Source organism: Lathamus discolor, chromosome 4 (assembly GCF_037157495.1).
Source record: "Lathamus discolor isolate bLatDis1 chromosome 4, bLatDis1.hap1, whole genome shotgun sequence".
Classification (NCBI taxonomy): Eukaryota; Metazoa; Chordata; class Aves; order Psittaciformes; family Psittacidae; genus Lathamus; species Lathamus discolor.
This window is the reverse complement of record NC_088887.1, coordinates 67,489,656-67,502,217: the sequence shown is the minus strand read 5'-3', so window position 1 is coordinate 67,502,217 and position 12,562 is coordinate 67,489,656. Positions and strand designations below refer to the sequence as shown.

Genomic DNA, 12,562 nt, shown 5'->3' with positions numbered 1-12,562 from the left:
TACAGTCCTTCAGCCATCCCCCAAACACAAGGAAACCATGAAAGTACCAGCCCACTTAGTGGTAGATATAGCCAGATGAAGCAAGACCCTTGAACGGGCATCCAAGTGTTTTTATGAAACTGCTGTTGTCCCCTGCCCTGCATCACAGTAACCCCTGTCATGAATGAGTCAGGGACCCTCGCACAGGTCATTTACCTGGGCACAAGGAACATTGAAAAAGGGTGATTTATACATGTATAAGGGACATTCCTACTGAGCAGGAGCAGGTCAGGCTATGGTGACCCTGTGGTGTCTATGACTGCACCCTGGGGGCCCTGCATACAAGCCAGCAGATGAAGATAGCTAAACAGAGCATTAGGCTCCCATTCACCTTGTACCAGTGTGACTATACAGCATGTACAGGCCAAGTCTGTTCCCATGTAATAGGCTGCCATAAGGACTCCTATGGTCTTCTACCTACTTTCAAAACTGGAATTAAAAATTAAGACCAAATTCTGCTCCTAGTTATTTCCTGAAGTATATAGACCTTGCCTTTATAATACTGATTTTTTATTATTAAACAAGATTTGAACTTATTTCATGACTTTTCATGTGTTACAAATGTTAAAAGGAAAGCAGATAAGTATTTGCAGAGCAGTAAGATCTGTTCAGAGAAAGTGTGTTTCTGTTTAGAAGAGAATAAACTGATTTTATGTAAACAACCAGAAAAACCACCCTACCCCTAGAGAAAACAGGCACAGAAATACTTTACTCCTTTCATAAATAATGTATTTTATTGCATATGGCTATTAAGGAGAGCATCCATGATCAATACAGACTAAATACAATACACTACTCTAGTTCCATTTATTCTGGTCTCCAGCAGCATCACATTTATCCTTATATACAGCGTGTACATTGGAAGACACAGCAAGATAAGTTAAGTCTCTTGTCATATCACAATAGCAAGAAATATATTTAACATCTTGATATCCAGAAACAATACGTACCCAAAAAGAAAACACTGCTTAATAACTGTTAAGGTTATATAGCAAAAAATATTTTAAATTTAAGGTAAATCAGGCAAAATGTACAAAGACCCAATATACATTGTGAAGTTTTAGCAAACATAACATTTATACATTTTGGTTCCATTCTGTAAACTAAATTAAGAATGTAAGTATTGCATATGCCTTTGTGAAATATACAGGATAGAGAAGAATTGACTACATTGTCAAGTTTTTGTTTTGAAGTTGCTGTATGCATTTTAGCCATTTGTTTTAGTGGCATGATTTCTTAATTGGTACAGAGGGCTACTTCAAAATAGAAGTTCAGAACATTGAATCCAGCAGGTACCACACTCAGTGCTATGGGGGAAATCAGACTGAAAATGCCAAAGGTATTTGATTTTTTTTTTTTTTTGTAGTTCCAGACTTGAACAAGCAGCATTTTAGAATGCCTTAGAACCATTTATAGTATTATTATTATTAAAAAATAAATTCAAACAGATCAGATATTTAAATTGATTTTAGATCTAATATTGTGTAAGCCTATGCATTGCTGTGATTTAAGACCCCCAAAATTACACTGAAAAATAAAGTGTGTCATGGGGTAGGGAAGGAATTAGTTTACATTCATCTTTGTCTTGTGATACAATCCTCAGTTCTAAAAATTCAGCATGTAAGCAGGAAAGACAGCACTGCCATTCATTATACTTGTTAAACATTGACTCTCATCTTCCTCAGAAATAAAAATTCCCCAAAGATAATGCATTGTTAATAGTGAAGTACAGGTTCCACCTAGCACAATGATTTAAAGCAAAAGAAGTCTCGCTCAACTCATAACTTAGTTATACTCACATGTCCATTGGAGCAGGCACTGAGGAGGTACCCTTAACATGTATACAAACAAATTTATCAAAGGAGAAACAAGGTGGCATGACATTCTGCTAGTCTGGTGCAACAGCTGTATGTGACATATGTGACAGTAGCTGCCACATCACTTGGATTTTCAAGGTAGCCTTGAAAAGAACTCAGGATAAGTGACTGCAGTGGTTCTTCTTCCCTGTAATAACGCCTGCAGCTACAATGGTGCTTTCCTGGTAAAAGGCAAATATCAGGACTTTCTAAATGGCAAGATAATACTGTGTTAATATTAGCGCTTGAATCTGCCCGATACCCATTATCATCCCTGCATTCCTAGCATGCTTACGTGGATTTTTGGTTACAAGAAATGCAGCTAAGAACAGGGTTAGCTGACAAAAGTGAGCTTGTAAATAGGAGTAAAGGCTTTTGCAATCTGAAGTACCTACATAAACACCTACATAGAGAGGATTAAACAAGTGTGTCAAAGGTACAGAGAGATACCCCCAATACAATTGGATGTTTTTAACTTACATTTCTTCAGTTATACATTTTATATTCTTTTTTTTTTTTTTAATTACTCTGAATCCTGTGTCCAAGTCCGATCCACAGTTTCATCCCATTTTAGACTTTTCAGTGCCCTGGTTAGGCTTTGTCTGAGGAGTAAACCCTGCGGCTAGTGATTCACAACCCATCAGCAGCAGCTGTACGTGTTGCAAGTTAGTAAGGCTGACGACCATTCTTGAGAGACTCAGCATAGAGATAAAGGAGATCCTGTCGTACACCAACACTGTAAATCCGGCTTTACTTTGAACTGAGGTAGTACTGTGGTAGGCTTGAAATTATGCCAGTAAATACCAGATCTTACTGCTTCAGCAGGTGTTACAGAATCCCCTAATATGCCAAAGAATAAATACAATTTATCTTTGCAGAAAAAAGAAATGAAGGCATTGGCTGTTAGTTAAAGAGGCCGGCAGAAAAGTTCCTATGAGCTAAAGAGCATCTCCAACTTCTGTCGCAACAGCAGCAAAATGGTACCGTAGATGCCATGGACAGGTAATAAGTTAGGCAGGTTGCTCTCCCTTCCTTCCAGGTTTGTTGCACAGTTTAGTCCACAACAGTTAAGCAACTGTCCGGACCAACAATAACAACAACAATGAAAAGTAAACCTTAAGCAGCTTCAGTTACAAAAACCAAACCAAAACAAAAAACCCAAGACAAACAAACAAAAAGGTATATGCCGAGCAGCTTCCTTGAATGTTGTACTCTGTTGTTTGAGGTCATGGTGAGAAAACTAACTCCTTCACTCTGAAAAGAAAAATGAAAGAAAGTCAATAAAAGCGAAAAAAAAAATCATATTTACAACTTAGAAACACCAAAAATACCACAGGGAGATTATTTAGAATGGGTTTCATGGGGGAGGGAAGGGGAAGCAACACAATAACTGCTTTTATATCTGTATACATAATAAGATATTGCAGAAGTGTACTCCCCAATTCAACACTACCTCGTTTTGGAACTTTTTGGCTGTGGCTCTTCAGACCAACAAACCATGAGAGACACAACTGGTTAGAAAATACAGTATAACCATCCCCCCACCCCACCCCCCTCCCCAGTTCAAGTTGTGACCTTGACTGTTTGCGCCTGCAGAAAAGAAAAGGGGTTGCAGAAAGCAGGAACAAACTCAACTGTTTTTTCTATTCCCAGACCTTAAAACTAAGACTATATGGTCTAAAAACCTATAAGCAAAGTATAGAAGGAACCATCTCTAACTGATTTATGTTATTTACTAAATAACTTTCATTTCAGAAGTAAAAAAGTGGGTAGGTGTGCAAATGGAAGGAATCTTCTCCAGATTACTGAATACAAAACTGTTTTAATAGTTAAGGTGATTACAAAGTAACCCACTCTAATTTAAAGAATGCAGCTGTCTCCTTACATGATTTTTTACTGCAAAGGATTAATTAAAGTATGTGCCACCACCATAAAGGGACATTATTATCTCGATGAACTCACAACTCGGTCATTAAAAAATAAAAACTATCAAAATTTTCTCAGCATGTTGCTTATGGTGTAACATTTCCTGTTTGATATACTATTTGGAAAGATCAATGCACAAACAGTAATGAACAGAACACCGTGACTGTACATTTTACATGACAAAACACACCTCATTTCAAAAGGTGCCAACTAAGTGGTAAATTCCAGTACAAAGTCAGGCTGGTACACTACATTCACACTATGTGCTATTCACAGTGTCTAGTTCACATAATAGTTTATAGCAATATTTTTTGTTTCAGGTTGCTGTCCCCAAGTTTACAAGTTAGATGAAGATTATGGTTGAAGATGTGCTACACAGGTTTCCCTAAAAATCGAAGTTATTTGAAACATTATAGGAACTAAGATTGTTACTTAGTAAAGTCTATAAAGTACCTAACCCATTTATTTTGAATGTACTGATACATTTACTCAGTATTCTTGTGTATTTTTAGTATCTTTGGGACCATAAAACCAAAATAAATCATATATAAAACCTGGATGTCAAAGTAAGCATAGTGCTTATGTGTGCAAGTTTCAATCCATGTAAGCCTCTTATAAACCAATACAAAGGCTTTTCCTTCAACTCTACACAAAAACAAAGGTTGACATATCTTGGCATATAGTTGAGAATTGTTAAAGTGTCACTGAATCTCACAGAGTTATGGTTTACTTGAGGAATTAGTCCTGCTGGAATCAATTGGAGCCACTACATGATCAGCTAATTAGGATATTACTTAGAATTTTATTTCATGACACAGCTTGAGATGAATTAATAGCTCGCCAAAAGGAGACAGAAAGGACAGCATCTCATTGCCCCCATTCATTGCCATTTATTTGCTGCCACTTTTCTGATCAGACACCAAGTCAAATCTACCCATTAATCTTCAGAAAACGAGCTTTCATTGTTTGGGCTGGGGGATGTTTCAGATTAAAAACCTGAACTGGCTTACAATGCAATCAAGGGAGCCCCAAAACTGCCATAACCATCCAGTAAGGCTGTGCACAAGAACATTTGGCAAGATGGACGCCCCTGCAAAAGCAGCCGAGACCCCTCATTTGAGGAAGAGCTAGCTAACAAATCACTTTGTTTCAACTTTTGTTCAGGGAAGCAGTAGAAATGTATCATATAGTCAAACAAGTGTCTGTTTAAAGATACATGCTGACTCGGTGTTACTGTTTTCCTTCTCCAAATTGGATACCAAGCTGACAACTAAATTTAGGTTCTCAGAAGTGGCCACATGATAGTGAAAGCCAAATAAAGCTTAAAAATAAATAAATAAATAAACAAACAAACAAACAAATAAATAAATAAATATTTCAGATAGGGTATCAGAGGAAGATGTTTTTGTACACGCAAACACAAAGAAACATGTTTCCAGAAGTATGTCAGCCTAGGGCAGTCATCAGGGAGGATTATAAGCAACTGAGTAAACCTGTCATTGTTCTTACAGCACAACAGGTACTTTCCAGCCAGAATTAAGCTGGAGCATGTGAAGTGGCCGATGCTTCAAAGCACTTCCAAACTTAGTTCACAGGGTTTTGTAGTTGACAATGGGAATGTGGGCACAAGCCTAAGTGCCTGTGATGCAATAAACACATCAGTCAGTGAGTCTCTAATGGTGACCTAGAACTCAAAACCCAAAACACAGTTTTCAATAATGAAACATTTTCTCCTGACTTCAATAAACTCTGAATCAGGTTTTGAATAAGCTTTGAATCAAGAAAGTAAAAATAACTACTGCTACCACTTGATCCACATAATAGCAATGACAGCTTCAGAGGAAGCCTACTTGCAAGAAATGAACTGCAAGTTCCACATTAAAGTGAAAAATTAAAAAAACAAAACAAAAACAACCAAACAACCAAACACCCCCCCAAAAAAAAAAAAACCCAAACAACAACAACAAAACAAACCAACAAAAAACCAAAAAACCAAACCAAAACCTAAACAAACAAGAAGTCAATACTGCTGTTAACTTTTGCTTCAGTGATTAGTATCTTTTACTTATTTCAAGTCTCAGGTCAACATTCCACTTACACAACAAGTCACACTACCAATACATTGTCTTTACCCAGGAATTAAACAAAATTCCACCAGGATATGAATATATTCTTCAATAACCTCATTGTCCATGGGCACACACAAATCAAAATACAAAGTCCAGCACTGTGACAATACTCATGTTTCCTTTTGGTTTTGAGCTTTATCAAGAAAAGCATCCATGATCACTACTGAGTTTCCAAAACTACTTGAAGTCATATGATTCCACCAGTGCCTCTTGGGGAATACATAAACACACACAAAAATTGCTAGGAAACTACCAAATACTAAAAGACTTGTTAAGCATTCTTTAAAGAGAATATAATGGTTAGTCAGTTAAAGAAGATCAAGTCTGCTTATTAATTTTCAAAGTCAGTAAGTAATGAATAAAAATGTACTTAATTCCTAAAAATAATTCTCATCTGCTAACAAGCACACAGACAATACATGGCAAAACACATTGCTGGTTATTCATAACCAGCAAATTTACTCCACTGATAGCACGACTGCCAGAGTGGATCAGGCACTGGACGCAGAATCCCCAGCTCCGCCACAGGCTTCTGCCCTGACTTCAGGAAAATCACTTGGCGGCTTTGTCCCTTTGTTTCCCCTCCCCATGCTGCCTGCCAAATCGACCAAGGCTCTGATCCCACTAACTAATATTACCTGGAAGAGAAATCCTATTGACACAACTGAATCTCGAGGTTAACAGCATGTACATCTGTGGGCATAATGACAGGCCATTAGGTGGCACAGCCCAAGGAGTTGAATTCCACCTATAGGGAGAAGTAATTGCTTCCTGCCATCTCCCTGGGGAAGAGATGCAGGGTCCTGGGTGAGGCAGCTGGCTGGGCAAAGAAAAATGTCCCCCCATCAGAAAGCTGCACTGCCTTCCCTACCCTCCAGCTCTGTGCATAGTACCTGGCACCCTGCAGGAGATGGGCTTACAGGTACTTGCCCAGGTTGTAGCCCTGCACTTCAGCAGCACCTTCCCTATGCCAAGAGCAGTTGGTATCAGCAAACAAGCAGAGCAGGAGGCAAGCAGCAGGGGCAGAGGGTGAGGAGGGACAGCATGGGTCCCATGGTGATAAACCCATGCCGACCTGGCACCAACAGCAACAGGAGATGGTCTGAACTGCAATCTCTGAGGGCTTCTTTACAGGAGGGATTGTAGGATGCACACATGCACATTATAAGGTCATAAATTTGGCCAAGCACTCCAATGCAAATGCAGTGTGCCTGCTCCCTGGCATGCTACTGGGGAGGTGTACAGTAGGATCCAAATCTTGGCCTGGCTCTGACTCTCATTAAGCAATTTAATGAATACTATACCTAATATCAAGCACATAGGTAACCCTGCTAAAGATAGCAGAACTCATGTGCTGAGCGATGGCTCTCCACAAGTAATTCCAGTGAAACTGAGCTCTGCACAGCAGGACTGCTCATACCAAATAAAGCTGAGCTTGACCATCATCACAGGAAAAGGTTTCAATCAACTTAAGCATTCACCTTACCAACACCTCGCAGGAAAACATAGTGTGTTCTAACAGTTTATAAAGACTATGAATAATATCCATCCAAAGTAAATGATTCCACATTTGATGGGAAAAACAAATTAAACTGTGAAATGAAAAAGACATGTTGTTATTGTATTTTTAAACAAGTCACGGTTGATCATAATTGGAGACATGCTGCCCCAAGTAACTAGGCTCTTCTGGTATGTTCTTCCACTAAGAAACAGTACACAATGTTATTTAAATATGTCTCTGCTGGCTTATGAATTTAGGAAAGCAAGCATCAGGTCAACATAGATTCTTCATGACTGACACTAAAAAAAAAAAAAAATCATTGAATTTCTTTAAAGTAGTAAAATAGGGATTTTGTGGGCACAGTTCTTTATATTAAAATGAGCTTGACAGTACTTTAACCTCTTGTGTCAAATAGTTAAAAAATCGTAACATCTTGAATTGCATTAAGATAACCATGGGGAAAAATACTATCTTCTACTGTGGGAAACAAACCACTAGATTATCTGGAAAAAGATGGTACATATCAGCACCTGCAAGTACTTCTTTTTCTTTTTCTGTCCCAGCATATGCATGAGAGTCTAAAACGTTCATCTGACGGCACAGACAAATCTCCACAAATTATGAGTGTCAACTTCTATCCATAGGTACTGAAAAACCAAAGTAATCTGTATTTGATACTATATATTTACACAACTAACACTTCTTTTACCTGCAATACTTACACTAGAGTTTAAGCAGCTGAGTCTACAGTAGAAGTACAGATGACTAGGAGGGCTATGCTTAGTTGATTTCAGAATTTGATATAATTTGTGTTTCATATCACTTTGTCAAGCTTCTTAAGATTTTGTAGTATGAATAACTAAACATTAAAATGTAATTAGGTGGAAAATAAAGGATTTAACTTACTAATGTCATTATAATGAATTTATAGCTAAAGTGCTGGTCCAGAAATACATTTCCCATATCAATTATAATAAAAATAGGCACTTCAAATTTAAAATTAAGAAACTAGACATGCTCATTTTTCCAGGATTAATTTAATACAATTGCTTTTATATCTCTTAATTTCAGAGCTACAGCCACTGTCTACTATTAAACAAGTTTGCAAAGATGTGATTTAATCCCATGATTAGGGATAAAATAAATTTGACAAAAAAAAAAAAAAAAACCCTCAGTATAGTAATATCTGAAATTTGTTCACTTATCCTCTCCTTTGCAAATTGGGTATACAACCATTCAGGACCATTAAATGCAATTAAAAAAACCAAGCTGCTTTCCAAGAGTGAACAAAATACTAGAAAAGAAAATGTTCAGTCCTTTTGGTCTTCCATTGGGAGTTTGTAAGAGGGACAGAAATGCACAAGCAGAAGCAGATGTGGAAACTATATAGAAAATTTGCGACTGAAAAGCTTAGTCTGTGGCAGCCAGCCAGAGAGCCACTCGACAGTTCACATGCACAGGATTTAACCACTGTGGAACAAGAAGTCACGTTCTTATCATGCAACTGGAATTGCCTCCCACCTTACACCCATCACACCATTCCTTTATAAGTGCAGATTCAAAATCCAACACTGCAAACGCAGCCTCTATTAGGCAGCTGGCTTCATTTTTACACCTCCTTCCACCACATGACCGAGAGAAGCAGCTCTTCCCAGGAACAGACTGACAGCAATACCCAAACTCCAGCAACATTACTTTGCATATAAAGTGATGCTGGAAGTTGCTTAAGAGACAATTTTTTCACAAAACAACATGCTCACCTTACAAGTGATGAAGGGCAAGGGAGGAAGGGATTGGTGACTAATACACTGAATGATCTACCAACCACATCTTCAGAGACACAACAAAAACAACTGAATTAGCTTGTCTGCCCCTGCAGCATAAACTGAGCAATACTCAGCTAACTTCTGTCACCCCGACTGTGTATCTCTGCATCTCTGACCTACTCGCCCTATGAGGAGCTAGTCATTCTAGCTCCTTATAGTCAAGGAGAAGAAACAGGCGCTTCTAAGCAACATTTTTTCTGCTCTATTTCATGTTAGGCTCAGATGAATAAGTTATGAAATTCAGTCTTACAAGTTTACAAGTTATGAAAGATCACCAAGTCTCTGAGGTGTAACTTGGTATTCATTTTAGAAGCAGAGACCAAATCCTTTCACACACCTTTACAGCTGCTTTAAGGTTTGCTGAGCTGGGATGTCACAGGCATATCTGTCCCTCTTCTAATATGTATCAATAATCATTAACAAAGGCAACAAGGTCTGACAAGGAAGAAGAGCTCACATAACTGCACACTGAAAAGCCATCGTTGTTGGTGGACCCATTTCAGGAAGGTAATGGTGGGGGGAGTATAATCATTCTTCTGGTTAGCTCTGCATGCGAGAACCTGGCTGCCGCTCTAGGCCAATACCAAAGCCCAATGGCTTTTTCTGAGCCACTAGGTTACCTCCATCCACATGCCTGAGCATGTAATGTTAAAGTGCTCTCAAAGAGCTTAAAAGCATTTTCTCTCTCTCACTGGGGAGAAAAAGCAATCTCTTCCAGTGATTAAATTGAAGAATTATTCATATTAAAAATTTAAATATTCATGGGAACGGGGATAAGGACTCATGTAAGTTGTGGGAAGTCATGTCCATTCTCTCTTTCCATTACAGTGAATATCTAATTATTCCATGAAAACAGCTTCAGCAAGAAAGAACTAAATAACTCTACCAAAGAACATACGGCTAAGACACACTAGGAATGGGGAGGGAGGAAAGAGAACTGAGACTTTTTTCAGCCAGGCAATGCTGGTCAGTCCCAGGTGAGTGCTCTAGCCACATAAATATTGTGAGCAGGGGATCAGAAACACTTCATCCAGGCTTTCTTTGAAAGACTGATCCCTGCCTTCATCATTGCCAAAAGGGCTTAGGCATCTAATATGAAAACAGGTTTCAGATTTATAGAGTCTTTATGGAGACTGGAACATTCCTCTGTCCTATAGGAAGACATTTATCCTCCAGAAATGTCTTAAAACACAAGGTTCACGTCAACTTTCACAGCCAGCTACCTGCCTGGTTTGCAAACTGACTTTCAGACTGCTTACCAAGAACACCAAAACACCCCTGGCATTACATACATTCACTTTTGCATCTAAGCCCACTGGATGGTCACACACGAAGCATTAGGCTGCCTCCTGCAGCTTTTGGACTTTCAAGTTAGGAGACCTGTCCAGAGATGATGCTTCTCACAGAAGAAATACATGGGGAGTCAAGGGACAGAAAAGAAAGCCTGGACAGGCTAAGAGGAATAACCTGGCATGCTCAGGAGGGCAATCTTTTCCCTGCTGCTTTCTCTTGTTGTCACACCCCACTTAAAATTATAAGCATCTGACAGTAAGATAGAAAAAGATTTTTGAAGGATGATTTTCCATTTCTGTCAATGTTTTTCTAGTAATCTTTTGTATTTGCACCATTGTGTGCTGACTGTGAATCAGTCACTTATAAAGGAGAGAAGGGAAGATGAAGCTAGGTAAGAAGTTGCAAACTTCATGTACTGTGATAAAAAGACACCACCATCGCCTTAACCTCCTCCAAATCATTTAGTGAAATGAGCAATACAGCAAAAAATGACAGCACTGAAGCAGGCTAAAGTCTCTAATACAGTTTCCTCTGAAAGTGGGTCAAAGAAGCAGCTGCTTAAGCAAGACTATAAAACCAAGACAAGCATACAGAGATGCTTCCCCAAATTCTCATCTAGTTTCTAATGATTTACCTGTTAAGGACCTCCTGCACTTCACCTCCCTTCAACTACAGGTTGCAAGAAGAATTATTTCCTTCTGCTTCTTCTGAACCTGCCACATGTTAGTTTAATGCTCCCAACAAAGCTGAAGTCTTACTTCCCATGTACAGTTAAGGTTCAGTCCATACATCATCAAATGCTGTCCTTTCTTTATATATAGAGACACACAGCAACAGGAACTGCAATTCCCCCATAGGGACATTTCTTATGTACAACCCGAAAGCTCAGTGGAAAGGCTCAAAAACACAGTGCCCAAGCATTTCTATACAACTCTGCAAAACTGGGATGAAAAGCCCTGTACAGCTGGCCAGCAGTTCCTGCAGGATTCTTGGAAGAAGCAAAACTATGCTGTATGTTACCTGAAAACATTTATAACACTTTGATGGGAAATCAGTTGCACTAAATCTCAGTTTAGAAAACAGCACTTATTTCATTTTTTTTCCTGCAGTGATACCGGCAGTACAAAATTTTACCTTCCCCTAGGAAAATAAAAAATAAAATATTATTAAAACATGAAGGATACTATGTTGTCAGAGTACAGTGTGCTTTCACAGCACTTTTCTCAAAACTTCAGAGATTTTAATAAAAAAAGACCAAAAAATTACTATCATTTATATGCAATATTGCTAACTCCAGAAGAGGATGCACTTCCTTCTGTAATTACAAGAGCTCTCAGTAAATATTTACACAGAGCTGTACTCTACTGTTTCACCAGTTCTGTTTTTCCCTCCTCTCCCAAGTACTCTCCTCACACAGGTGTCTTTGTTTTGTTTTATGGCTCCCGTGATTTGTTGCCAATAAATATGTTTATAAGCAACCAATGACAACTTCCTTGAAAAGGCTCACCAGTACCTCATATACATGTTACTTATAGCAATATATCTGACCAAACAACTATATAACTGACACTGTCACATCTTTCTGAAAGTCAATAATGTTACCGGGACTGTTTCTATAAAACAGATGAAAAACCATCTTTGTCACTTGTAAGAGTTTGGCTCTAGTCCCATGATGTGCAGCAGAGAATTCCCCTAGACTTCAGGGATGTTTTCCAGTACATAAAGACCTATGTGTATTTTTCTCCTATTGCCAGTAACCCAGCTCTTTAAAGCTGCTTAGGACATCTCCAATGAGTGTGATAAGCACTTCAGGGCATTGCATTAAGGAACTATAACTTCCTGTGGGATACTGTGCAGTAGGTTAGGCTTTATAAAGCAAAGATGCTGTTCAGGAAGGATGTTCTGCAAAGAATGGAGAAGGAAAGACTGCAGACAACATGCATGAAGAAATACTTCGCAAAATACCAGTATTTGCGTAAGCCATCTTTGCCC

The 12,562-nt window shown here is 38.6% G+C and overlaps 1 protein-coding gene across 1 annotated transcript in view; it reads right to left on the bottom strand.

Annotated features, from left to right (window-relative positions):
- Positions 1 to 746: 746 nt before the first annotated feature.
- IRS2 (insulin receptor substrate 2) overlaps positions 747 to 12,562 on the bottom strand; it is a 29,335-nt gene continuing 17,519 nt past the window's right edge. Inside the window, 1 exon segment of the mRNA XM_065677939.1 lies at positions 747 to 3,149. Coding sequence (XP_065534011.1) covers positions 3,145 to 3,149 — 5 coding nt within the window. The 3' untranslated portion in view covers positions 747 to 3,144.